The 27,157-nt window shown below is 54.3% G+C and overlaps 1 protein-coding gene across 1 annotated transcript in view; it reads left to right on the forward strand.

Moving 5' to 3' along the window:
• The first annotated feature begins 781 nt into the window (after nucleotides 1-781).
• RAB11FIP4 (RAB11 family interacting protein 4) overlaps nucleotides 782-27,157 on the forward strand; it is a 106,083-nt gene continuing 79,707 nt past the window's right edge. The window contains exon 1 of the mRNA XM_045525426.1: nucleotides 782-996. Within this exon, the coding sequence (XP_045381382.1) occupies nucleotides 838-996 (159 nt within the window). The 5' untranslated portion in view covers nucleotides 782-837. The remainder of the gene's footprint in view (nucleotides 997-27,157) is intronic.

Raw genomic sequence — 27,157 nt, forward strand, 5'->3', positions numbered from 1 at the left:
TCAGGCTGGGGCCCTTCTCCGGCCCCGGGAGGGCCCCACAGTGACGCCCCCTAAGGCCACACAGGGGTGCCTGGAGACTGCTCCTTCCGAAGCAGCACAGAGAAGGGTAAGGAGGGTCTAGAGCCATCCAGATCTGGGTATGAATCCTGGCCTCCCTCTCACAAGCTGTGTGGCCCCGGGTAAGCAGTGCAGCCTCTCTGGGTCTGGCTTTCCCAGAGATGAATGTAGTCATCGACCAGAACGGACGGAGGAAGCGCCGGGCACCCACAGAGCGCGGGGAGGACGGGCCAGCGCAGGGCAGGGGCCTGGCGGCCGAGGAGGGGCTGCGGGCGCGGCGCAGGTGGTCGGGGGCTCAGACCTCAAAACGGAATTCTCCAAGGAGGGCGGCGCCCTCGGTCAGCTCTGAATTTCCGGCCACTTGCTGCGCACCGTGTCGCCGCGGGCGCCCCCCGCCCCCCGGCCTCCCGGGGAAGAGGCGGGATCGGTGACGCCGGGGGAAACTGAGGCCGCGGGGGACGCGGCTTCCGCGGCGCGCTCCCACCGCCGGCCCCGCGCGGGCGGCTCCTTTTGTCTGCGCCGTCCCCGCCGCCGCCCCTCCCCCGCCCCGCCCCGCCCCGCCGCGGCGGGAGCTCTGCGGCGCCACCGCTGACTCGGATCGGCCGCCGCCGCCACCGGGCGGAGGCTGCGCGTCGCAGACCCGGGCGGCCCCGGAGGGCGCGCGGCGGCGGCGGCGGCGGCGGCGGCGGCGATGGCGGTGGCGGCGGCGGCGGCGCAGGGCGGGCGGCGGCGGCCGCGGCGGGCGGCGCGGGGCTCGGGCTAGCTGCGGGGCCGGCGCGGATGGCGGGCGGCGCGGGCTGGGCGGGCGCCCCCGCGGCTCTGCTGCGCTCCGTGCGCCGCCTGCGCGAGGTGTTCGAGGTGTGCGGCCGCGACCCCGACGGCTTCCTGCGCGTGGAGCGCGTCGCGGCGCTCGGGCTGCGCTTCGGCCAGGGCGAGGAGGTAAGCGGGCCGCGGCCCCCCGCCGCTCGCGACCCCGCCCCGTGTCCCCTCCCCCAGCTCCCCCGCCGGCCACCGCGCGCCCCGGACCGGCCTCCGCGCGCCGCCCGGCCCAGGCGGGGGCTCTCCTCCCGGGAGACACCCCGCCCGTGCCACCCTTCCCTCCGCCGCAGCTGAGGACCTCGGACGCCGGGTGTCCCCTGCCCGGCCGGACCCTCGCTCCCCACCCTTAGCGCCCGCGCCGGGAGCGTCGCGCCCAGGGTGGCCTCTGTGCCCACCTTCCCTCGCCGGCAGTGCGGGGCCCTCCGAGCGGTCTGCGAACCCACGACGGGGCCGGGAGCAGGGGGCAGCTGCCAGCATCTAGCCTCAGGGCCCCCACCCCACCCACCCTGCGCAGACCGAGAGGCAGGGGTCTGTGGACATCTGGGCCTCGCCAAGGGGTGGAAGGGACGAGCAGGGGCCCTCTGCAGCCTTGGCGCCCTGACTGCGCCCACCCCGCCTGGGGACGCAGGAGGTCTCTGCTTGGGGCCATCCTGGAGTCGGCCCAGGGCCTGGTGGCCTCCCATTCGGGCTCTGATGGGCAGGCCTGGCAGGCGGCTGGCGGCGGCGCCGGAGCCAAGCTTGGCGCGTGGTAGCTGAGCAGAGTGTGGTGGGGCCGCATCTATTTGGGGAAAGCAGGAGTTATGTGGGTTGCTAGCAGGGTTGTTACCAGTTAACAATCGGTGCTGCCAGCGGGGCGGGCAGAGTAACATTAATAAATGCCCAGTAGTGTCCTCTTACTGCTACTGGCAGGAGGACTGGTGACTGTGTCTGAGGAGGAGGACAGGGCTCCCGCGGGCAGAGGGTTGCTGGGAGAGCATCCCCTACCCCCGTGCCACTGCCCACTCGGAAATGGTCAGGGTTTTCTCCTGGGGACCGAAGCCCTGAGTAGTGGGTTTCCAAGGCCACCCACCTACGGCCTCAGGCCCTGCATGGGGAGCCTGGGCCCATGGGCCTCAAATGGGCACTGGCTGGCATTCTGTTCCAGGGACAGGTCAGGCCTAGCATTTTAGAACATGAGAGAAGCTGGATGATGGCCAGGTTGGGCCCGTGCCTCCCTGTCACCTGACAAGCGGTAGATAATAGATAATCATCTCTGCATGGGCACCTGGGCATGGCCGGGACCTGGGAGTCCCGAGAGCAGTAGGTGGAAGAGTGTGAGGCGGGTGTCAGGTTTGAGAACTTAGGTGCCCTGTCCCGGGAAGCTCACTACTGCAGTTCCTGTTGGAGCCCACCCTCCCCCTCTGCCGGGCTTTGCTCAGGGGCGTTTCCTGTTGCCACCATGATCCTTCTCTTTCCACCAGGGCTAACCGAGCCCTCCCTTTGCCAGTGGCTCCCATCTGGGGCAGGCTGAGCAGACTCCTCATATGGGGGTAGTCTGGCCCTCTCAGGACCCAGGCTGCAGGTGGGGTAAAAGAGCCACCCAGCTCTGGCTGAAACCTGGGGTTCCAGAACCACAGAGCTTTAGTGCTGGGAAGGGCTTCCCAGCAGCCCCTGGCAGGAGGCCACTGCCTCGGCCACCTGCCCCACAAGCCGCACCATCTTACTCCCAGGCTGGACAGCTCCTCTCAAGAGAGCCGTCTCCCTTGCACGCTCCAGAGGCGAACCTGCTCGCCACTTAGTCATCACATTTCTGCACAGGGACTCACGTGAGTCTCTCTTCTACGTAGCAGACTTGACATATTTGAAAACAACACTCCTGCCCCTTCACTCCTTCCTACCCACTCTCTGCCGTCTTCCCTTCTCCAGGCCAAATACGCCCCTGCTCCTAAAGCCTTGAACCATTTCCATATGACCTAGCAGAGGCCAAACCTCTGGCTTCTGTCCCTGGAGCTGCCATGGACTAAATCTGTGACTCAGTTTTCCTAGCAATAATGTGAAGGGGCTGGACCCGGAGACTCCTAGGACTGTTCCAGCCCCAGGACCCCGTACATGTGCATGTGGCTCAGGGTGGGGCTGCCTTTTGATGCTGCACCACACTGTCCATTCATAGTAAGTTTCTGTCCCCTGCAACCTCTAGAGATCTGTTTTAGAAACCTCTGCCCTGAGGGGGAGGGTCAGTGGTTTCTTTCTTTTTAAAACATAATCTTATGTTATTACAGAAGCAGTTTATGTGCACAGTGGAAAATCAGAATATGGACAAGCAAAAACAAAAGTACCGTGTCCCGTCTTCCAGTGAGCCTTTCTGTGGCGATTGTGGCAGATGCTCCCAGAGCTGTGTCTATGCTTATGTGTAGATTTTTTCCATAAAATGAGATCATACTGTGCATACCGCTTGGTAACCTAATTTTTTTCCAGTAAATGGTCATCACTTTTCTGCTTCGGTAAATTTTCACCTCATTGAATATGCAGACCTTTTTCAGATTTCTCTGTTTGACCTCAAAATGTCTGTGTTTGCTGTTTTGTTTAAACCAATTTCCTCTGAGGGACTGTGCAGTGTGCTTGGTGGTTGTGGCCCTTTGGTCTAACACAATTCCTTTCTTTTTTTCTTTTAATGATCCTGACTTGTTGAAGAGATCAGGCCTGTTGTTTGTCAATAATTTCTTGAATCTAAGCCCTGTTACTTGACCTTGATCCCTGTTAAATTTCATCTTGCTTGTTTCATGTCATTGTATCAGTTAAGAGGGAGAATTTAAGATCCTATCTCTGTCCCTCTGAGACGCTGTGCTGCCTGCGGGCTGGGGCAGCAGTGCTCCGTGTGTCTGACTCCACAAGGCTGATTACTAAGGCAGGGCAGGACCACGGACAGGGCCCGGAGGCACTTGTAGGGGCGGTTCTGCTCATGCTGTGTTTACCGGGACCCCACGAAAGACACGTTTCATCCCCCGCTCACTACCCACCGCGTTCATAAATGCATTACAAAACAGGCTGGGTTCCCTTACAAAATGCCACGCACTCTGACAGTTTTCTGTTTGATTTATTTAGAAACTAGGTGGCAACAATGATTTCCCAACCCCTTGGTGCTCTAGGGTGGAGAATTATTCACAGTTCACCACCTGCCCCCACAATACCAACGACAGCAGGACCAAATGCTTTGCAGAAACCAGAATATACTAGGTTGCAAAGTGTGAAACAAATCTCGACAAGGCCATAATAAAATATGTGTATATATATATATGTATATATATAAATGATTGGACAAATGACTAATTAACAAATGAATAAATAATAGGAAAATCTCTCATATAGAAGAAATTTAAATAATTTATGTAGATAATTCCCCCATCGAGGAGGTGAAGCATAACTCTCCACCCCTTAAGTATGAGATGTGCATAGTGACTTCCTTCGAAAGAGTAGTTTGGAAAGAGCAACTTTGCAGTGGAAATCCTGACCACCATCTCAGAAGGTGGTCAAGGTCAACGTCATCAGTGCAGGTCATGTTGCTGGTGTGCAGCCTTGATGCGATGTGATGAGCTTCCTACTTTGCCTCCGTGGTCTTCCTCCCAAAACCCATAACCCCAGGCTAGCCGTGAGAAAAACATCAGACAAATCCCAGCTGAGAGACGTTTTACGCAATACGTGATCGGTCCTCCTTAACATTGTCAAGGTCATCCAAAACAAGGGCTATCTGAGAAACTGTCACAGGCAGCCAGAGCCCGAGGAGACCTGATGACTAAATGTCATATGGTGTCCTGGATGGATCCTACAACAAGAAACGGACAGTAGGTAAAACTAAGAAAGTCTGAACAAAGTATGGGCTTTTGTTAATAATAATGTTATACATGTATTAGATCAGGCCTGATGTTCCCCTGACTTATTGACTTAGGAATCATAGCAGAAAAGAGAAGACAGTGAAGTATGATGAGAACATTCCTTTTGAAAAATGCAAAGATGGGGTGTGGGGACACTGCTGTCCTGACCTTGGAAGTCTGCGATGGAGTGCGAGCAGGGCTCCGACAAGTACGCAGAGTGATGGCTCAGTACCCTGAGCCCACGTTGGCTTCTGATGTATTGCTTTTATTCCTAACCTCTCTAGGCCTTTGTTTATTCATCCATTCAATGGGGATAAGAATTCCCCATTCCATAGGCTTGAATGAGTCCATACTTACACAGGGCTGAGTCCAGTATCTCTGTGCAGAGATAGGCACCACATCAGAACTGCTGCTGCGCTGTTGGTGTTATTATTATTTGCTGAACCCTTGCGAGCATCTTTAAGAGGCTGTCTGGGCTGAGGATTTGCTAGGGATTGAGGTCAAGATCTGGGGCCAGTCTCTGGTGTTCTAGCTCCTCTTGCTCTTCCAGAAGGGTGTTGTGAATTATTTGGGGGAAGTAATTCGGCTTTAGCTAACTTGACACTAGTCTATAATTCCCCACTTCTTTGCAGCTGCCCCAGATATGAAGCAACTAGGGCAGCGTGCCTCCTTGTTCGCAGAGAGAGGTGAAGTAATGCTCCAGAATGGGCTCCTCACCTGAGTCCTCAGGTCCCCTCTGGACTAATGACCGCCATCGGGAATTGCCGGCGCCACTTGGCTGAAGCTTGGGCACTTGCGCTGGCACAGGGGTTGGGGTGCTAGGATGGGCCGAGGCCAGTCAGGAGCCAGCCCTGGGGCCAGGGTCACCATCTTCTGAGGTACCCGGGCTTCCAAGGGTGGGGGAACCCAGAACTAACGCTGGTTCTGCTCAGAGAGAGAGGGGATTGGCTGCTGGGGAGGGAACAACCATGTCCCCCACATCTGTGGCGGGAGGGAGGCTGGAGGGGAAGGCAGGGCCGGGTCAGCCATTCCCTGTGGGCAGTGGAAGACTCAGGTGGCCAAGATCAGGTGTGTGTTTGAGAACAGGGGACAGAGGAACAAGATCGGAGGCAGGAGGACTCCTCAGGAGACTGTGACACATAGTAAGAGAGAAAGACCATCCTGGCTCGGGCAGTGGTGGGTACAGAATTGAGAGGGCCTTTGAGCCCCATTGAGCTCCTGCATGGCAGGATTTAAGGGCGCTCTTTTGAGAACAGGTCCCTCCACGTGCTCCCAGCCTTGCGGGAAAGGTGTGGGTGCCCGTGACCCTTTGGGGGAGTAGGACAGGAGTGGGCCCAGAGGGACCTTCTCTTTCCTGTGTTTCTGGGGCACCCCCATGCTCCTGGGGTTGGAGGTCAAGGCTGTGGTCCCTTGGGGTCAGGGGATGAGCATGAGGCACCGAGCCCTAGCTGAGACACCCAACACACTCTGGTCTCCATGCCTGCGCCCCGGTCTGGCTGTGCTGGGAGGAGGGACAGGCGAGTAAGGGAAGCCCACTGGGACTTGTCTGTCTTGTCAGACACTCTTGATGCAGCCTGAATGCATTTAGCAAAACCTTGCTGAGTTACGGCATCGTTCCCAGGACACGGGAGTTCTAGAGAAGGAGGAAGTGCCAGCTGGTGGGGGGCTTGCTAGGGGGGGTAGGCCTGGTCTTTGCCCCCATTGGTGAGACCTGAATGGGGGCCATGCGGACCTGAGTTGGGGGGAAGAAGCAGATCTTCCAAACAGCAGGACGTGCCTTGGGAGGAGTGTCAGGGGGTGGAGAACCGCGAAGCATCCCCAGGATTCCCTGAGGGACCTTCAGCTTGTGAAGTGGGACTTTCCCCCTTTCACAGGTGGGTCCCTAGGCTGGGCAGGCAGAGGGGCTTCAAGACCTGGCCCTGGCTCTGAAGCGCAGGGACTTTCCCCAGAGCCGGGAAGAAAACCAAAGAGGAGGCGAAGGAGAGGAAGGGACCGGGCGGGGGAGGACGTGTGGCTGGGGGCTGGGCCAGGTGGTTCCTGCCGCCCAGGACGCTGGGCAGGAAGGGGGAGCCCAGGAACCTGGGGCGTACCTGGCTGAGAAGCCACTCCTTTTCCCTTGGGCAGGGGCTCCGCCGCCCAGGTCCACTCTACCTTGGAGGGAAGTGCAGGTGTGGGGCGGGTATGGCCACTGAGTGCCTGGTGGGCACCAAACGCCTGGATATCTGGACCCCCTCGACTGGCGCTGCACCCCGTGCAACTTGGTGCAGGCAAGAACACTGGTGTTCGCAGGCCCGTTTGGACAGGGTCCGTTTGGGTGGGGTTCGTGGCAGGGGTTCTGCCTGGGCCCTGGAGCGTGTACTGGGGCCTCCTGCTGCAGCGGCCCCTTGTGCCCACCCCGGCCCTGAGCAGTCCCTCCAGGGACAGCACAGAAGGGGACCTGACAGCTGGCTGGGATCGACAGAGCTGAGCCGAGCGGGTCCGGGCAGGATGGAGGGAAAACATCCACTGGCCTGGAAACGGTGCGTGTCGTGCCTGGGCGGCTGCTGTCCTCCCACAGCCCCCAGATTATTGGGTGCACGCCCTGAAATGTTTACAGAGTAGTTTTTATGGAACTACCCCTTATATTTAACCTCCAGTACGTGTTTCCAGGTTTAAAAAAATTTTATTCTGATAACATTGTGTGCACCTACTATGTGCCAGCACTGTCCCAGGCCCTGGAAACAGCGGGGACTGGGAGCTCACATTCTGTTGGGGGTGGCTAGAAAGGAGACAGGAAAAGTGATAAAAAGTACTATAGGTAGTGGCACGTGCTAGGAGGACACAGGGCCCAGAAGCCGAGACTTTAGAGCGATGTCGTAGGTGGCCAGGCAGGCCCAGCCCAGCATGGGGGTCCCTGGGGAGGGTGGTCTGGGAGGAGGAGCCTGCCTGGGGGCTGAAGGCTCCGTGGGCAGAGAGCAGGGAGGGGCCATCTCCGTGGGGCCTCCCCTGGGGGCTTTGGCTTAACCGGAGTGAGCTAGAAGACCCCGGAAGGTTCTGAGCAGAGGAGAGTCAGGATGTGACTTAGGTCCATGCAGGACCGACGTGGCTGCTGCTCGGCAGAGAGACAGAAGGGGCCGGGAGCAGCGGGGCCACCGTGGAGGACGCTGTGGCCAGAGCCGGGAGGAGCAGTGGAGCAGCAGCTGGATCCGGAAAGCAGAGCGTTCGGAAGTGGGGTGCACAAGAGGGGAGAAGGTGGAGACAGGCTGCCCCTGCTGGCCGGGGAAGGCGGAGGGGAGGGTGGCTCGAGGAGTCAGGAGTCCCACGTTGGCCTGTGAGCCCCACACCCGGGTGCAGCGGTGGCACCCGCAGGGACAACAGGTCTGAGGCCTGTGCCTCGGCCTGGCCCTGGCAAACCCTGGGCTCTTTCTCCCACAACAGACAACTTTACGTGAGGGAGAAGCTCGGATCCTGGTCAAGGTGGGACTTGGTCCCCTTTAAAACCCAGCCCTGGGTTTGGGGGTCCAGGGCCTCAGCAGGGTGGGCTTGGGCATCCTGTCTTCGAGGCTGCAGCCCTGTCTTGCCGTCTTCTTTCTGAGGTGCCAGGTCTGAGGGCTGCCCGGCCTCCTGCCCACACAGGTAAGACCTGGCCAGAGCCACCGTTAGCTGCTTGCACGGGCTGCTGGCCAGGATGCTGGCTCTGTCGAGGGATCTGTTTGGAGCCACCCCCCAATGAGACTTAGGGCTCCTAGTACCCTTCTGCCCGACTGTCTCCCCACCCCACCATCTTCTGCTCTTTGGAAGCCCCCCAGGAGCCATACCTTAGGGCCACCCATTCCCGGCAACCTGCCACCCCTGGGGTCACTGTCTATAGCTCTGTGCCCTGGGGCAGGCGAGCAGAGCCGCCCAGCCCAGATGAGGGTTGTGTAAGGCAGTCGGGAGGGGAGCAGGCGCCCGCCCCGCAGCCCAGGCCGTAGCTAAGGCTCGTAGTTCACAGGCACAGAACTCAGAGAAGAGTCCAGCTTCCTCAGTGTTTGCTGATGCACGTGGTAGTGGTCCCTGTCCCCAGGAAGATCCCGGTCTAAGGCCAGCACCTGAACAGGGTAGACAGAAGGCTGATTTGCACCGAAACAGAAACTGAGAAAGGTGTCAAGGTCGTAAGATAGGACCTTCCATTCAGTGATCCTGTCACTCTAGAATGGCCCTGCCAAGAGCTGGGACTCGCTGCCTCCCAGGGCAAGCCCTCTGTGCCTCGGCAGGACTGTGGCTGAGTTCTCGCTCACGTCACAGCTGAGGCCTGTCCCCTAGAGCTCCGTCTGCTCGTCCCGCCCTGCACCACTCACCCAGCAGCCACCTGCCTGTTCCCCAGTGCCCCCATCTGTGCCTCCACTCGCCCGTCCAGCTGCCCTTTGAGCGTGGCCGCCGTCGTCTGTGCACCCGTCACCTGCCCAGTCACCGCCGTCGGTGCCCGCTGTGCCCACCCACATCCCCAACCTCCCATCTGTCCACACCCCCGTCTAACATTTCCTGAGTGTCTCTCATGCACGAGGCCCAAGCACAGACTCGGGGACGGGGACTGGCACTTTCAGGCAGTGACAAGTGGCTCCATGTGGTGACGGCACAGGAAGGGCAGGGAGAGTGAGGACTCAGGCTGGAGCAAGTCCAGGTGGTGATCTTTCAGGGACCTCAGGGGCTGAGGTGCTCTGCCTGGCTCGGGTGAGTTCTGGAGGGACAGCAGCACCCCTGGCAGTACCTCCTGCCCCCTGCGGAATTAGCTTTTGTGTCATTGCTCACTTCCCGCACAGGCCATTGTGTCCTTCCTGAAAGAAGCGAAAGCCCAGGTTATTTTTACAGGTGCTCGTTATGAGGGGTGGACCTGAGTTTTCTATCTGGAAAGTGGAGGTCATACCCCTATCGTGGGACTGTTTTGAGGACTGGAGATTTTATATGTGTGTTAGTGTGACCTGCCATGGGGACCGATGGCTCTGCTTCGTCAGCCCACCTACTACTCTGTGACCCATGCAGGCGTCAGGCTGCCCTGGGCCACGAAGTGCACCTCTGCCCAAGGCTCGGGGCTCCCCTGTGCAAGGGTCAGAGTTCCTCTTGCAGCCACTGGGAATTTTCCGTGGACAGAGAGGAAAAGGGAGCCCAAGGAGGCCGGTCACCAGCTTGCTGGCTGTTGTATTTCTTGTTCCCTTTCATCCCTGAAGCATCCCGGAGCATCTGAGAAGTGAAGTGACTCGTCCAGGGTCCCATAGTAAGTGGAGCAGCTGGGATTTGAACCCAGGTCTGTCTGGTTCTAAAGCTGCTTTCTTAGATGCCTGCACTTGGGGGTCCCAGGTTCTTAGGAAGTCAGAGGGTGGGGAGAATGGCGCACTGAGTTTCAGAAGTCTGGCAGTGGAGACACCCCAAATCCGAGGCTTCTTCTGGCTTTCTGAGCCCAGGGGGATCTGGGTTGGGGGTAGTGGAAGTAGGTTCGTGACCTGCAGGGCAGGCGGGCACTGCCGGGAGCCCTCCTGTGGGCCAGCCCGGCACCAGGCGGGAGGGACGGCTGCTGCGGCGGGCATCAGGTGCCAGCGGGACCTGAGGTTTCAGAGCAGAGGGAGGCTGCCGGCAAACCACGCCCTGAATTATGCTGGCACCACTTCCTGTCCCAGTGGTGATTAAATGGCCCCAGGAGGCAGGTGTTTCTCTGGCTGCTCGGTTTCCTGCCAGGCACCTGCTGTAATCCTGGGCTGTGTGGGGCGGGGCTGGGGCTGGGCGGGCTGGTTCTTCTGTGTCTCGAACTGGCCACTGGGCCAGCGCCTTGACCACACTCCCAGCCCCGTCATCCTTGGTCCGCGCTCCAGATTCGCCCCAGCCGGCCTTGGCCCGCTCTCGCTCTCCGGCCCCTTCTCTGCCCACTTGCTGCGGCATCCCAGCTCGGGCCAGGCCCTCCTGGTCTCTCCGTGCCTTAGGGAAGTGGTTGGGAGGCGGGGCCCTGGCGGCAGGTGCACCTGGTTTGAGATCAGCTCTGCAACTTCCCGCATGACTCTGAGAAGTTTCTTAACTTCTCTGTGCCTCAGTCTCCTCATCTGTAAAGTGGGGATATTGGCAATGTGTGCTAAACCCTTAGTATGACAGGATTTGTTCCCTGCTGTGGGGGGCGAGGACAGATTCAGAGAAACCTCGGTCACACCTGTGGGAAGGGCGGGGCTGGCGGCTTGCGCAGGTGTGGCGGGGGTGTGATGGGAAAGCCTTTCCAGAGGCCAGGCTGGGCTGTCTGGGACAAGGTCTGCGAGGGTGGAGGGAGGGGGTGCCAGAGGACGGGCTCCATGCAGAGGTCCCTCCTGCTGGGAGGGAGGAGAGAGGGTGGGGAAGGGGCTGACCAGGCAGCTTAGGGGTGGCGGCTGCATTTTATCCCATAGGTGTCGGGATAAAATATTGAGGTTTAAGCAGAGGGGCAACATGGCTCTGTGGTGTTTTAGACAATCCCTCCCTCTGCCCTCCGCAGTAATGTGGGTGGGGAAAAGGGGGCCAAGGTGGGAGGCTCCTGTCCTGGTCCAGGGGCAAGCAGAGGGGACCCCAAGGATGGGGAGAAGGGGAGGTCAGAGGGCAGCATCTGGGTGGTCCAGAGGGTGTCACAGAGTCTCCCATGATTCCCGCCCAGGTGACGGGGTGATGGGGCCAAGCCCAGCACGAGGGTGACTGCCAGCTGTAGGGCATTCACACACCGTCCCAGGTCACATGGCTCCAGGGCCTGCCCTCACTCTCGGGAAGCCCTCCAAGGGCAGCTGCTCTTTTTTTTTTTTTTTGAGACAGAGACTCATTCTGTCACCCCAGCCCAAGTGCAGTGGTGTCATCATAAATCACTGCAGCCTTCAATTCCTGGGCTCAATTCCTGGCCTGATCCTTCTGCCTCAGCCTCGTGAGTAGCTGGGACTATAGGCACGATGCCTGGCTAATTTATTTTTCTATCTTTAGTAGAGACAGGATCTCGCTCTTGCTCAGGCTGGTCTTGAACTCCTGACCTCAAGCGATCCTCCTGTCTCGGCCTCCTAGAACATGAGGATCACAGACGTGAGCTACCCGAGCCTGGCACCTGCTCTTTATTTTAAAAACAAAAAGCTACCAAATATTGTTGTTGATTTACAAATTTAAACACCTGCACAGGAAAAGAAAGCTAACTAGCACTGAGCTGAATTTCTATACCATAAAACCCCGGCTGGACCATGCGGTGACCACATGTGGTTATGATCAGTGAGCGCGAGCTGTCTGGGCCCCTTTCCACCTACCGGTATTTGCTGTGCCCACGTCCCAGGCACCCGTCACTGTTAATGTCTGCACAGTGTTCTGTTCTGCCACCATGGCTCACTGAACCCAGCCACCTGGCGGGGTACCTGTACCAGCTGGTCACCCCCTGGCCCCCCAGCAGCCTCTGCAGGCCCAGCCCTGGCACTGACGCAAGTGGGGTGGAGCCCAAGGGGCTCGGTGCTCCCCGGATCAGGCCCTCCAGAGGGTGGGGGATGGGGATCTGGATCCCGGCTTACTGCTGAGGTCGTGAGGGGGTCCTGGGCACCCCACGCTGGGCGGCATCTCCCTCAGTGCCACTGCCTGTCCCCTGGGCTCTGCTCCCAACCCGGGCACTCAGGGACTGGCTGCTGGTGTGGGCACCTCAGAACCCCTCACGTCCACTGGGCACTGCCAGGAGTCACCTGCTGCCTCCTCCTAGACACTGAGGGGGTGGACGGAGGGCCTGCGTGCCCACTTGTCTGGCCAGGGGTGGTGGCTTTTGGGTTTCTGGCCACCTCTTCTGGGCCCTCTGGATGTTCAAGTTTCTCTCAACCCACCTGTCTCCTCCTCTCTCCCTCCCCTGCCTCAAAGCCCGCCCTGCCCCAGGCCCGGCGGTGCGTGTTTCTCCACGGCCCTGTCAACACTAAGTATTATTTTAAATTTGTCTCTGCCAGTTTAATAGGTGTGTAATGGTGTTTCAAATTTGTTTACATTTTTATTTGTAACTGCTAATGAGACTGCATTTTTTTCATGTTGTTATTTACTCTTGGTATTTCCTTCTGCATAAACTGTCATATCCATCTTTTTTTAGCACTTATAAAGGGAAATTTTTATTTCGATCTTTATTTTATTTTATTTTATTTTATTTTATTTTATTTTATTTTATTTTTGAGACAGAGTCTTACTCTGTTGCCCAGGCTAGAGTACCATGGTGTCAGCCTAGCTCACAGCAACCTCAAACTCCTGGGCTCAAGCAATCCTCCTGCCTCAGCCTCCCGAGTAGCTGGGACTACAGGCATGCACCACCATGCCTGGCTAATTTTTTCTATAAATATTTTTAGTTGTCCATATAATTTCTTTCTATTTTTAGTAGAGATGGCGTCTGGCTCTAGCTCAGGCTGGTCTCGAACTCCTGAGCTCAAACGATCTGCCCTAGATCTTTATATTTTAAAAATCAGCTCTAGGCCGGGCACAGTGGCTCACACCTGTAATCCTAGCACTTTGGGAGGCCAAGGTGGGAGGATCACTTGAGATCAGGAGTTCAAGACCAACTTGAGCAACAGGGCAAGACTCTGTCTCTACAAAAAATAGAAAAATTAGCCAGGCATGGTGGCTGTGCCTGTAGTCCCAGCTACTCTGGAGGCTGAGGCAGGAGGGTCCACGTGAACCCAGGAGTTTGAGCTTGCAGTGAGCTATGATTGAAGTCATTGTACTCTAGCCCTGCACCCCTGTCTCAAAAAAAACTAATAATAAATTAGTTCTACATATCTTTTCAGTACTGTTGGTCATTTTTTCTTGCTCTATTGCTTTCCTTTTTCTGTTGATCATATTTTATGACTCAAAAGTTTTCTTACGTTTGAATATTTCTTCTTTCTATTATATCTGTCTTATTTCTAATTCTATTCATCATTTATTTAGTAATTAGAAACTTATTTTCCATCTCAAGCAAGGATAAGCAAGCTATTTTGTTTACAATCCCCACTTATAAAAATAATTTAAGTTGTACTCATCTGGAATTTATAATGAGGTTCTGTTAATAATTTGAATCTATTTCTAAAGTAGAGCTAAATTCCATTAATCAGGTTTTATCCACACTCCTTATTTTGTAAATATTCAAACAGAAAAGTTGAAAGAAGAATATGACCCAGACACCCTGCACGTGAACCAATCGTTGACATTTTGCCACATTTGCTTTTTTTTTCCACTCTGTGTCTTACCTGTTCACCTCCCTACCTCTCTGTCTCTCTGCCATCGAGCTCCTATTTTGTTATTTCGTTTTGCCAAACCATTTTAGCTAAGTGGAAGACATGTTGACATTTCTCCCATAAATACTTCCGAGCATAGTAAGAACAAGGGCAGTTTCCTGACCAAGTGCAGCGCCTTTGTCACACCCAAGGACTTGTTAATTCAGCAACGTCATCTAATATTCAGTCCACACTCAAACTTCCCCAGTTGCCATACAGTGACGTTTCTGACAAGTCTGGGCCAGTTGTCCTGTAGACTGTCCTCTAATCTGGGTGGGTCTGACTGTTTCCTCGAGCTTAGATGCAGAGTAAACATTTTTGGCAAGGATAGGTGATGGTGTGTCTGCAGAGCATCACATAAGGAGCCACATCATGTGCGTTTGTTCCGTTTTTGGTGATGCTGAGTTTGATTACTTGGTTAAGGTGCTGTCCCCCGATCTCTTCAACATAGTGGTACGTTCCCTCTTATAATTACTAAGTGATCTGTGGGATCATACCTTGAGAGCATAAACACTTGGTCCACGCAATGGCTTTAGCATCCATTGCTGTTCCTTACCTGTGTAAATTGCGTGGGTGGTTGCAAAATGGTGATTTTTCTGTCATTCTTCATGCAGCGCATTGTTCCCGAAAGAAGATCTTTCCTTCACCCCCTTTCTGAGTGTCACTGTGGACTCGTGGCTTCTCATCTTTCCAGTGTGTTATAATCCATCACCGTCATTATTCTTTTTGATGCTCAAAGGTTTTTCTTGCTTTGTTTTTAGTGCAACATTATAACATTTTGATTATTACTTGGAATAATATATTTTTTAATTGAGTCAAGACAACCATTATTACCTTTAAAAAAACCTCTGATATCCTTCACTATTTATGGATTTCAAAGTATGTAACATGTTTCAGTGTCTTTAATTGGCATTGTGTTACATCTATTAAATTAGAGTGTTACCATCTTTACTACATACTATATTTAGTCCTTCCAAAAGGAGCACCATATTAACATTAAAAATAAATGTCTTACAATTAGACTAAATTAATGTTAAATATTTAATGTGTTTTGTTACTACTGAGGATGAAGTACTTTTTCCCATTGAATCTTTTTCTAACTGCGTGTCACTAGCATGTAGGAATACCATTGATTTGTGTAATTTTATCTCCTGTCTCACCACTGGCATGAACTCATTTATTCTAGTAATTTTCCGGTTGGTTTCTTTGGATTTTCTAGGCAAGCCATCATATCCTCTTCAAAAGTAATCATTTTGTTATGTTTTCTTTTCTTATGAGTCCAATTACTTTTCCTTCCGAGATGGGAGCCACCAGCATTTCTAGAACTAAACAGGGGTGGCCCCAGGAGACTTGGGAGGGCGTGGGGTGAAGCCTGCAGGGACTTCGGCCTGGGGCCCAGCTGCAAGTCAAGGAAAATAGGCCGGGGTAGTTCCCTCAGCTGCCACTGTGCTGGGGGGTCTTACATACAGGGTTCCAAAGGGAGGGTGAACCCTGCAGAGGTCAGGGCTGGCGTTGCTACTGGAGGTGGTGGCCCAGTGAGGGAAGGGGCCGGCAAGAGGCAGTCAGGTGTCCTGGCTGTGGGTCAGGGGAGGATGGGTGGGGTGGAACTTGCTCGGCACAGACGGCCACAGAGATAGTCCTGGGTGGCCAGAAGCAGCCAGTGGGACTGAGGTTGATCCTGTCCCCTGCTGTGGTCCCCACCCGGTTGGTGGAGCCAGTAGGTGTAAGGGTAGGTCGGGGCTGGCACAGGCAGGACCCATCACCCTTTGTTTGTTATTTTGTAAGTTGGAGCGCCAGTAGCTTACTACGATTAAGATCACGTTGGTGCTTGGGTTTAGATTTATATCCTTTAGCATGTTAATAAAGGACACCCCCTCTCCCCACCCCGTTCTCCTTTTGATAGAGTTTTGTTCGAGACCAGATGGTAAATTGTACCGAATGTCTTCCCAACATCTATTAAATGTTTTAATGATGCTTGCTATTTTCCCAGTTGATGCAAAAAGTTATGCTTGAAACAGTGCCTCTCTGATTGGCCAGGCCTGGTCAGATGCCCGTCCTTGGAGGCAGGCCACCCAAACTACAGGGAACGGTTCAACTTTCCTAAAGGAAAGTCAGGGTGTACCCGCTGGGTGAGGGGCAACATGACCCTGGGTGGAGAGAAGCTGCAGATGTGCAGGAGAGCCTGGCCTCTTAGCCCGGCAGGTGCCCTCGATTCCCACCTTGCCCTGCAGGCGCAGGGAAGAGCATTCATTTCTGTGGCTTTCCTGGCAAGCAGACTGCGAGGACGGGGCTGGGTTTATGCACCTCTCTGCCTCCAGCACCCCACCTGGGGTATAGTGCATAACAAGGGCACAGCCAGTGTTATCTGAATGACTGAGTGAGTGAATAAATGAAGTCCAAGGGACCAGCCCAGATCCCAGGAGCCCTAGCTCCGCCTGGGCTCTGCCCTGAAATCATGTGATTGGTGAGCGAGTTCCTCTCTGTTCCTGGAGGCTGCCAGAGGAAGGTTTGGAAGACAGGAGGGCTTTGTGGTGAAGGATGCAAATTCTGGGTGTGGACAGGTCAGAGGTCAGCTTTCTCATCTGCTGGCTCTGCGACTGCGGATAGGTCTGTTTCCTTCCTTGAGCCTCATCTGTGAAATGGGGCTGCAACAGCGTTCCCCTCGCAGGGCGATCGAGAGCGTCCCAAAAGACTGAGGGCAGACGCTCAGCACAGCACCTGGCGTATCCTAAGCACTTTCTTCAGTTGTTATGGGGACTCTGTGGCTTTAGGGACACTTAAGGGAGGGTGTTCTGCACTGGTCATAGACTATCTGGGGCTCTTGGTGGGGGGAGGGATAAGCATCCAAGTCCAAGGGGCCACTGGGATTGTGTTCCTGCTGCTGCACCTGCCGCAGCCACCGTGTGGGGATGACGATGATGATGGTGGAGAAATGTGTGTGAGCATCTGCCACTGCACATCCAGGGGTAAACTGAAAAGGGCATGTCGCATAGCAGAAAATAGGGCCAGCTCTTGTTAATTCTGGCTCCGTCACTTTCTAGCAAGTCCTTAACCTTCTGCCCTCGGTTTCCTTATCCGTAAAATGCGGCCAATAATAGAAACTGCTTCATGAGCTTGTGACATGTGGATGGATTAATGCATGTGAAGCGCACAGAGTGGCGCCTGGCTCAGAGTGGCTGCTCATAAGTGTTACCGATCGTGGCACTCATTGTCATTGTCATCATTGTTACTCTTACCCTAGCGAGCTCTCAGCCCGGTGAGGGGGCCGACAGGGGCCCCGATCACAGCCGTGGAGGGGTTGTGGCCGCTGTGGGTGACGGCACAGCCCCTCTGTTTCCACTGTTGCTGCTGGGAATAGTCCCACCACCACCACCTCGCTGCCCTTGCGCCAGCCTCAGGGGGTGTGTGCCGGGGCCCTGGGGCAGGACCACCCCTGCCACGCCCTGCCTGGGTGAGGCCCTCCAGCCGCCCAGGCTGCATCGCCCTCCCCGGTTTCGTCATCAGAATCTCCAGGGGGAGCCTTTGAGAATGCAGGTTCCAGGGCCCCCTGGCTGCCAGCTCCACAGAGCCATGTTGGGCTGACCAGGATGGGAATCTCCCCTTCTTCTTCCTCCCTCCTCCCTCCTCCCTCCTCCCTGTGCTATAGAGGTAGGAATGCCGGCTCACACCTCGCTTTCCTCTCTCCTGACTCTCCTGAGCCTTGGTTTTCTGGTTTATTAAATGAGGCCAGTAGCCTCCCTTCAAGGGCCGGCGTGAGGGTAAATGAGGTGAAAGTGTGCAGGTTCCACACGCCTCTGTCCCTTCTGGTGCCTGGGACCCTCTCACACTGGTCTTCCTCCCTCCACCCCAGGCCTGCGATCCACTTCCTTTTGGGAAGAGACCTAAACTATACATGAAGGCCTCAATCGTGCATGAGGCCCATGGCCTCTGCCTTTTACAGCTGTGCTGGCTGAAAAAGAAATTTGCCTCTGCAAAGTGCTCTGCAAAGGGCTCCCTCTAAATGCCTGGACGCCCCTGACCCTGCTGGCTGGGCCCTGGCTGCGGTGCCCGACAGGGGGACAGGGGGCCGGCCGCTCGGACTGCAGGGCTTCCTCCCAGGGGAAGGCACAGCTGCAGCGGAGAGTGAGGGGGCCAGACGGCCTGAGACACGGCAGCCCCTGTGCCCGCCGTCCTCCCCCTGGGTGGGGCTCTGGGAGGGCTGCCGCCAGGCTGGGTAGCCGAGCCCACCAGCTTCTCCTCCACGTGGAAGCAGCCAGGTCCAGCAATGTCCCCTCCCCGGGTGGTGCAGGAAGTGCTGGAAGCTGCCCCCAGGAGCTCGTCCTGTGGGGGTGGGGTGCGTGGAGCAAGGTGTCTTCATTTGCCAGAGGCGACCACATGCAATGCCCCCATCTTCTCACCCGGATTCTGGCTTTGCTGTGGACGTGGCCATGTAATGTCCCGTGCAGAGGGGAAACCCTCTAATGGTGGCCGTGCCCAGGGCAGAGGGTCCCACTCTGTGTCCTGCCGAGGGCGGGAGGGAAGGTGCGATGGCCAAGCAGGTTTGGAAGTGGCGCCTCCCTGTGCCCCACACTAGTCTGGGAAAGCCTCCAGCTGCACTCTGACTTGGGCTCAGTGTGTCTCATACTTATTGGCCTCAGAACAGTGATTTCCTGTGACACCTCATGCTCTCCTGGTGACCTGGGGCAAGGAGCTCACCCTCTTTGGGTCCCCCATAATCCCCGCCCTGCCCACAGTGACAACATGGGCATCTGGGAAGCTCTGGTCTGGTCCATCAGGAGCCCAGAGAGGGTATTTGCCCTGCCTCCCACCCCAAGGGGTGAGCAGGGAGTTTCATGCTCCTTTTCTTCCTTGTCCGCCCTGGTGCTGTGTGACCCAGCTGCTCACTCCGTTCTGGGCTTCACAGCACATCTGGGGCCTGACCCGCCCCAGCGGGCCCTGGTGTTGGCCAGGCGGCCGAGAGAGGGTGCCCCTGGGGGATGATGTGCAGACTTGCAGCCCTCCCTGAGGCCTGGTCACTGAAGCCAGAATCTTCTCCCTTGAGCTCAGCCAGGGGCCACCCCATGTCCCGTCCCAGACGGGTTCCCTGCATCTGCCACCACGGGGAGGAGCCAGCGCTGCCACTGCCATCCTTGGAGACAGGGCGGTGCCACTAGTCAGAACAAACGGAGGAAAACCTTTTCTTGGCAGCCACCAGGCCTGGTTAGAGAGGGACCTGTGTCTGAGAGCCCTGGGGACACAGATCTGTGGTCAGGAAAAGCCCCTGGCATGTCATCCCCAGCCAGCTAAAATCCACCTGGTGCCCCTCAGGCTCCTCACCCCCCACACCCCCTCCTACTGGGTGTCCCTCACCCAGGTGTCATGATTGTCCACCCAGACCCCTGAGGCAGGACCTGGGGGTCAGCCTCACCTGCCCCCACGTGGAAACAAGCAAGCCCTGCCACTGGCCTGGAAGATCTCCCCTCTGTCCCCTTCTCTGTGCCAGGAAATTCTGTACCTTCCCAAACTGCAAGCCTGCTTCATTGGGCCCCTACTAAAACCCCCACCCACCGGAGGAGAGTGTCCTCCCTGTTTGTCCCCCACGACTAGCCTCCCCCTGCTCTCCAGCCATTCATAGCAGCTGATGGTTCCCCAACCCTCCTCCCTGCCTTGGCTCATGCCAGAGCCCCTCCTTCCTGAATCACTGTCTCCACATCTGCCATGTTCAGTTCCGCCATCTTGTAGGGCCAGCAGAACCACCACCTCCTCCAAGGCCCTTCCATGCCTCTCCCAGGCCCCCAGGCTCTCTGCCTCCTCTGGGCTGCCACTGTGAGGTTTGTGGGCAGCACCTTCTAGGGGGTTACCTTATGGTGGGTTCTATCTTATCTTCCCCCACAATGCTGTCAGCAATTTTTTAAAAGAATAAAAAGGCCAAGTGTGGTGGCTCATGCCTATAACCCTAGCACTTTGGGAGGCTGAGGCAGGAGGATCACTTGATGCCAGGAGTTCAAGGCCAGCCTGAACAACATTAGTGAGACCCCCATCTCTACAAAATAATAGAAAAATTAGCTGGGTGTGGTGGCACGTGCCTGTAGTCCCAGCTACTCAGGAGTCTAAGGCAGGAGGATCACTTGAGCTCAGGAGATTGAGGTTGGAGTGAGCTATGATGATGCCACTGCATTCTAGCCTGGGCAACAGAGCGAGATCCTGTCTCAAATTATTCTGCCGAGAAATCCTCTATTAGTAAGGAAAAAATATATATAGGTATATATATAAATGAATGAATAGAAAAAGATTTATTGGTTTTTTTCTGACTTTAAAAATGATCCAAGGCCGGGCGCGGTGGCTCACGTCTGTAATCTTAGCACTCCGGAAGGCAGAGGCGGGTGGATCCTTTGAGCTCAGGAGTTTGAGACCAGCCTGAGCAAGAGCGAGACCCTGTCTCTACTAAAAATAGAAAGAAATTAGCTGGACAACTAAAAATATGTAAAACAAAATTAGCCGGGCATGGTGGCGCATGCCTGTAGTCCCAGCTACTCGGGAGGCTGAGGCAGAAGAATCATTTGAGCCCAGGAGTTTGAGGTTGCTGTGAGCTAGGCTGACGTCACAGCACTCTAGCCCAGGCAACAGGGTGAGACTCTGTCTCAAAAAAAAAAAAAAAAAGATCCAATTCATTTTTTTAAATTGAACCAATTAAAAACTGTTGGAAGAAGAGGTACAAGGCCTGGCCGGCCCCACACGTGGAGATAACCTGTGTTACCAGCTCCCCGGCCAGCGTCTGTGCGTGGTCTGCCTATAAAGGTGCTCCTTAATCTGGAGCCTGCTCCGTGTCAGCTGCCAGGCTGAGTCTCCTCATGTCATTCCCTTTAAGTCCTAACACATGGTGAGGCAGGTGCTGTTGCTCAGAGAGGGTGAGTCATTCACTCTCGGTCACACAGCTGGTAAATGGAGGAGGTGGGATTCCAGCCCAGCTCTCTCTCCAGAGCCAGGGAGTGACATTATACTGCCTGTGGGCATGTGGCAGTACTACCAGTCATCTTCACACATGTATGTTATTCCCCAGGCTATTTTTATTTCACTCAGAAAATACGCCAGGACCTCTCTCCCTTCCCCGGGAGCCTGTCTGTCTCCCCACAGGCCAGAGTCTGGCTGAGGAGCTGGGGAAACAGACAGATGGACAGAGGCGTGCATAGGCCAGCCTACCTCAGAGACCACCCAGCCTCCTGTCACTGTCATTCCTATTCAGACGCAAACAAAGCCCGTGTGGGTGGCCCCAGGGATTCTGTCAGCCGCAGGCTCAGGCTGAATGAGGGGCTGCGTATGACGCGTTGGGCATCTCATAAAGGAAGGCGTTTCCAGCTGTGGCCAGAGGAGAGAATGCTTCCCAGGGGGCAGTGGCCTGGGTGCCCTGTGACTGGGCCACCTGCTGGTCAGCCCTTCTGGATGCCTGGCCGCCCAGGTGACAGGCACCCAACGCCACACAGCCCCTGTCCCCTGTGCACTGGGCACTTCACTCATGAAACCGCCCTCCTGTCACCCCCCAGGGGCCCTCCGGCTTTGAGAACCAGGAACCAGCACAAAATGGCATAAATGCTGAGGAAAATGTGTTCTTCCTTGTGACACAAGGGTCCAAGGTAGGGCAGCTGTGGGCTGGTGCCTTCAGGAGCTCAGTGGCATCAGCCAGAACCCAACCCCTTCCACTGAGTGTCCCCCATGCAATCCCCCTGAGATGGAGTCCCCCATCCCAGAGGGGAAGAGGGAGGGGACCGCTTCCTGCGGATGGTCCTCCTCCCCCATCAAAGACAGAAGCTGCCTGCAGGTGTCTCCCCACGTCTCATTGGCCAGAAATGTATACCCTGCCTTTGCCTGAACCAATCACTGGCAAGGGGCATGAGCCCACCTGACTGGCCTGGTCCAATCAGAACTCATGCCCCAAAGGCACCTGGTCAAACAGGAGGTTGGCACCTCGGCCACACCTGGGCAGCATAGAGGTGACTGGCAAAATCGCTACTTCAGTCCTTGTCATTATTTTTTGAGTTTACAGAAGAGGGGAAGTAAAAGGCTCAGAGAGGTTGGATAATTCCCCAGAGTCACACTCTGAGGTCCCCAAACCATTTAGTTGGTCCCTGGCGAAGCTGCATTGGATGGAGACATTTTCTCCAGGCCCTTTGCTCACACCTATTTCTCTACCCGGGTGTCCTTCTCTTCCTCCTCCCAGCCCCACGCCTACCCCAGACATCCCTGGGAGAACACTACAATCATAGGGACTTCAGCTGGAAGAGACCTTCAAGATTAATGTTATCCAGTGTTCTCCAAATGGGGAAACTGAGGCCCAGAGAGGGAAAGGGGCTTGCCAAGACCACTCAGGGACACAGTTGATGGTGTTGCTGGGGGTGAACTTAGGGCTAAGGAAGCACAGGGGGTCTTAGAGACCACCCTGCTTTATCACCTCAACCCCTGCTGCAGGGAAGTCTCTGCAGCCTCCCGCCGGCTGGTGGCCCACCTCTGCCCGCTCCTCCCGGGTGGAGGCTCTCCCTCGGGCCCTCTCTGTGCGCCTTTTCCACCTGACACCTCATGGCACTCTACAGACTCCACTGGCCTTCACTATAGTCTCACTGGGTCCTCACGGTGGTCTGGTGAGCTGGTCGAAAGTGCACTGTAGGTGCGACAACTGAAGCCCAGAGGGTAACATGACTTGACCAAGGTCACGCAGTGAGCACATCATGGAAGCCCAGGCACAGCCGGCTTTACTGGCATGCGACCTGTGCAGCCACACAGGGTGTAATGCTCTGCAGTTGCCATCCTGAAATTCTTGGTAGTTTTTGAACAAAGGGCCCAGCATTTCCACTTTGCACTGGGCCTGACAAATCACGGAGTTGATCCTGCACCCACGGCTCCCGACTTCTGCAGGGTGCTGTCCAAGATGTGCGCCTTCCCATCTGCCTGGGGCCTACCCAGGGCAGGTCTGACTGATTCCGTGGGACGTGGTGGGAAGGGGGCTTCTGGAGAGTGAGGGGTCATTAGGGACGGAGAGCAGGACAGACAGGCACTTCCACCTGGGGTGTGAGGACTGGCAGGATGCACTTTGGAAATCCCTCCTCATCCCTCCTCTCAGGCTGGCTTTGCTGAAGCTCCTGCCTGGCTCCTCCTCCCCTCCTGAATATTAATGGGGAGGGCCAGTGGCCTTTGTCCTGCATGGGGGTGGGGGCTCCAGAATACAGGGTCCCATTGTGTCCCTGAGGTCAGGCAGCTGGCCAGCCTGGGACAGTGGATAAACAAGCAGCTGGAGCATTTCGCCCTGGGGCCCCAGGGGAGGGCCACAGCCCCCTGGGGTGGCGGGAGGAGGGACTCAGGAGAAAACAGCCAGGAAGAGGGACAGAGGCAGGAGGAGGGAGTTGGTAGGATTCCCACCACACCTGCCTTGGGGGCTGTTCCACGGCTGCTGGGAGACCCAGGAGTGAGGCACCTGAGGTGCTTGCAGGGAGCCTGGCCCCTGGCCCGTGCTCTGCACCTGTGAGGTGACAGTTGTTCCTCTCTTCTGTTTTCTGGAAGAGAGTATGTAGAATTTATGTATGTTTTCCTTAAATATTTGATGAAATTATCTGGGCCTGAGGTTTTCTTGTTTTTTTGAAAGGATATAAACTATGAAATTAATTTCTTTAATAGCTATCAGACTATTCAGATTACCTGTTTCTTTTTGCCCGAGTTTTGGTAATTTGTGTCTTTCAAAGAATGGATTCATTATTTCATTTAAGTTGTAGAAATTATGTGCATAGTGGTGTTCATAATGTTCCCTTATTAGCCTTTAAAGTCTGTATGACTAATGATAACTCTGCTTTCATTTCGGATATTGTTTTTTTGTTTGTTTGTTTGTTTTGAGACAGAGTCTCAGTCTGTTGCCTGGGCTAGAGTGCCATAGTGTCAGCCTGGCTCACAGCAACCTCAAACTCCTGGGCTCAAGCGATCCTCCTGCCTCAGCCTCCTGAGTAGCTGGGACTACAGGCATGCGCCACCATGCCCAGCTAATTTTTTATATATATTTTTAGTTGTCCAGATAATTTCTTTCTTTTTTTTTTTTTTTGGTAGAGACGGGGTCTCGCTCTTGCTCAGGCTGGTCTCAAACAATCCACCCACCTTGGCCTCCCAGAGTGCTAGGATTACAGGCGTGAGCCATCATGCCCGGCCTCTGATATTGTTAATTTGTTAATTTATATCTTTTCTCTCTTCTCTCTCTCTCTCTCTCTCTCTCTCTCTCTCTCTCTCTCTCTCTTTCTCTCTCTGTCAGTCTGGTAAGAGATGCATCAGTTTTATTAATTTTTTCAAAGAATCAGGTTTTGGGTTCATTGATTTTTCTCTACCATTTTCTGTTTTTAATTTGATTGATTTCTGCTCTTTATTATTTCTTTCCTTCTTTTCCTTAACAATAAATACTATTATTAATTTTTAGTTTAATTTATTTATGGATAGAGCACATATTTTGTATGATTTCAATTTTTTAAAATTTGTTAAGGTTTGTTTAATGGTCCAGGATATGCTCTGCCTTGGTGAATGTTCTGTGTGCACACAAAGAGAATGTGTATTCTGCTCTTACTGGGTGGCCTGTCCTATAAATGTCAATTAGGTTAAGCTGGTTAGTGGTGGTATTCAGGCCTTTTAGATCCTCGCTGAGTTTCTATCCAACTAGTTCTATTGGTTACCAAAGAGGAGTATTAAAGTCTCCAACTATACCTGTCGATTTGTCCATTTCCCCTTTCAGTTTTATTAGTTTTGCTTTATGTATTTTGAAGTTCTGTTGTTAGGTACATGTACATTTAGGATTGTTATGTCTTCTTAGTGAGTTGACCCTTTTATGTAATGTTCCTCTGAATCCTTGATAATTTCTCTTGTTCAGATTAGATAATTTCTATTGTTCTATCGCTGTTTTTCTGTCATGTCTGTCATTGATCCCATCTAGTGAATTTTTTATTTCAGATATTGCATTTTTCAGTTCTAAAACATCCATGTATTTCTTTTTTTCTAGCTTCTGTTTTACTGCTGAGAATTTCTATATGTCCATTTATTTCAGGAGTGTTCACTTTAATTTCTTGGAGCATGCTTATGATAACTGCTTTAAAGTCTTTGTCTAATAATGACAACATCTGGGTCATATTGAGGTTGGTATCCATCTATGCTTGTCATTTCTCTTGTACACGATTGTCAGATTTTCCTGTTTCTTTGTATGTCAAGTAATGCTGGTTTGTGTTCTGGACATTTTGAATATTATGAGACTTTGAGTCCTGTTAAAATCCTCTGAAGAATGTCAGTATTTTTGTTTGTTTGTTTGTATGTTTTCTAATAGGGAAACCAACCCAGTTAGTTTGAAGACTCAGATCCCAGCCTGCCCTCTGTGAGCTGTAGTTTCGCTGTCAGTTCAGTTTTCAAAGCCTCCACTGTGCTATTTGGATTCACTGCAAGTATGGACACTCCAAGGCCAGCGTGTTCAGTCCACACTGTAGTTCAGTCCTTAAAGCCTTTGGTGTGCTATTTTGGTTCAGTTCCATGTATGTGCAGCTCATACACACGCTTATGGGATCCCATTCTCGTGCTCCCTCCTCTCTGTGATCCTGCCCCATCCAGCTCCCAGGGGCCCCTTTTCCTAGTTTTTATTTCCAGGCAGAAAGATTTTTCCTCCCTCAGAGTTTTAGATCCCCCTGTGTGACTTCTGTGGCTGCTACCACCACCCAACTTTGGGATCAGAACGTACCTTGTGGGGAGAGGGCTGGGAGAGAAAAAAGACCCAGGGCATTTCTCCCCCTCTGTTTGCCAAAAGGGCCCCCTTCCCTGGCTTCTCACCCAAAAGAGAGTTTCTTTGGGAGCTTTTTCTCTTCGCACCTGCTGCACAGTTCTGGGGTTTGGGTTACCTGAGTCTAGGTCGGAAAATATGCAAAGGAAAAATAAGTCAGAAAACTTACCACCATATTCGTCTTCAAGTTTTTGTTTTTCTCCCCAGTTCACCTTCTGCTATTCACTTTTCAGTGACTTTGTGTAGTTTTATGTCTTCTGTCCAGGGTTTTTAGTTGTCATCAGTAGAGGAGATGGCTGTAGTGTGCTTACTCTGTCTTAACCAGAACCAGGCGTCCTCCTTGGTTTTCACACTGGCATCCAATTAACAAATTTTAAGTCTGTCTACACACCATGTCTGTGATGCTAGCTGGCGACCTCTGCTTCAGCAACGCAGCATGTTGAAATTAATTTTTCTTTTAGAATTCAAATTCTTAAGCAAGGGATCCTTGTACCAATGCCAGTTTGTCTACATGAAAAGAGAGCAGAATACAGATTTATTCTTTCTCTGGTCAGAGCAAACCCCTAAACTTGTGATACCAATAATAGTCATTGTAATTATTTTAGTAGAAATAATAATAATTTTTGGCTGAGAGCGTGAATTCTGGGGCCAGGTCACCTGTGTTCAGCTGCATCCTACTAGCTGTGGTACCTCAATCCTGAATGACTTAGCCTTTCTATGCCTCAGTTTCCTCCTCTGTAAAATGAGAATAATAGTGTCTACTTCCCAGGTGGTTGTGAGGGTTAAATAAATTCATCTGTATAGAGTGCTTAGAACAGTGCCTGGCACAAAGGAAGAATCGCTAAGCACTTGGCTGGATTAATAGCAGATATGGCTAGGGTTTATTAGGCACCTCGCCATGAACACTGAGTCTCACAACAGTGAGACGAGCCCACCTAGCTCCCTTGTTCAGACGAGGCAGCTGAGGCCTCAGCAAGGCACAGGCCCTGCTTGGGTCTGTCTGGCCTGCAGACCTGGAAATTAGGGAGGCGTAGAGGGCTGGGCACAGGCTCGGGGAGGCTCTGGCTGGTAGTTCATCAGAGAACAGCGGCAACAAAGCTTTTAACATCATCTGGGCTGAGCTAGAAGAGATGTGACCCATGGGGACCGAGTGGGGGCAAAAATCAGCATGAAGAGAAAGGCAACAGAAACAGAAGGGGAAGCCTGGTAATTGAGTGGCCCAGAAAAGGAAAGATCAATATTTTACTGCCAGTGAAACAACCGATTTCCCTGGCAGCAAGTGCAGGCCAGCTGTGTGCACTTCGGCAACAGCAGCTGCTCCCGGGGCGCGTGCCAGGCCCGCCAGCCGGCCCCTCCGCGCCCGTGGCCCAGGCTCACCACAAAGGCCAGACGGGGGTGGGTGTTTGCTGTATGACCTGTGTGACCTTGGGCAAACCCCTCCCCCCCCCCGGGACTTGGCTTCC

The sequence above is a fragment of the Lemur catta genome, chromosome 15, assembly GCF_020740605.2.
Source record: "Lemur catta isolate mLemCat1 chromosome 15, mLemCat1.pri, whole genome shotgun sequence".
Classification (NCBI taxonomy): domain Eukaryota; kingdom Metazoa; phylum Chordata; class Mammalia; order Primates; family Lemuridae; genus Lemur; species Lemur catta.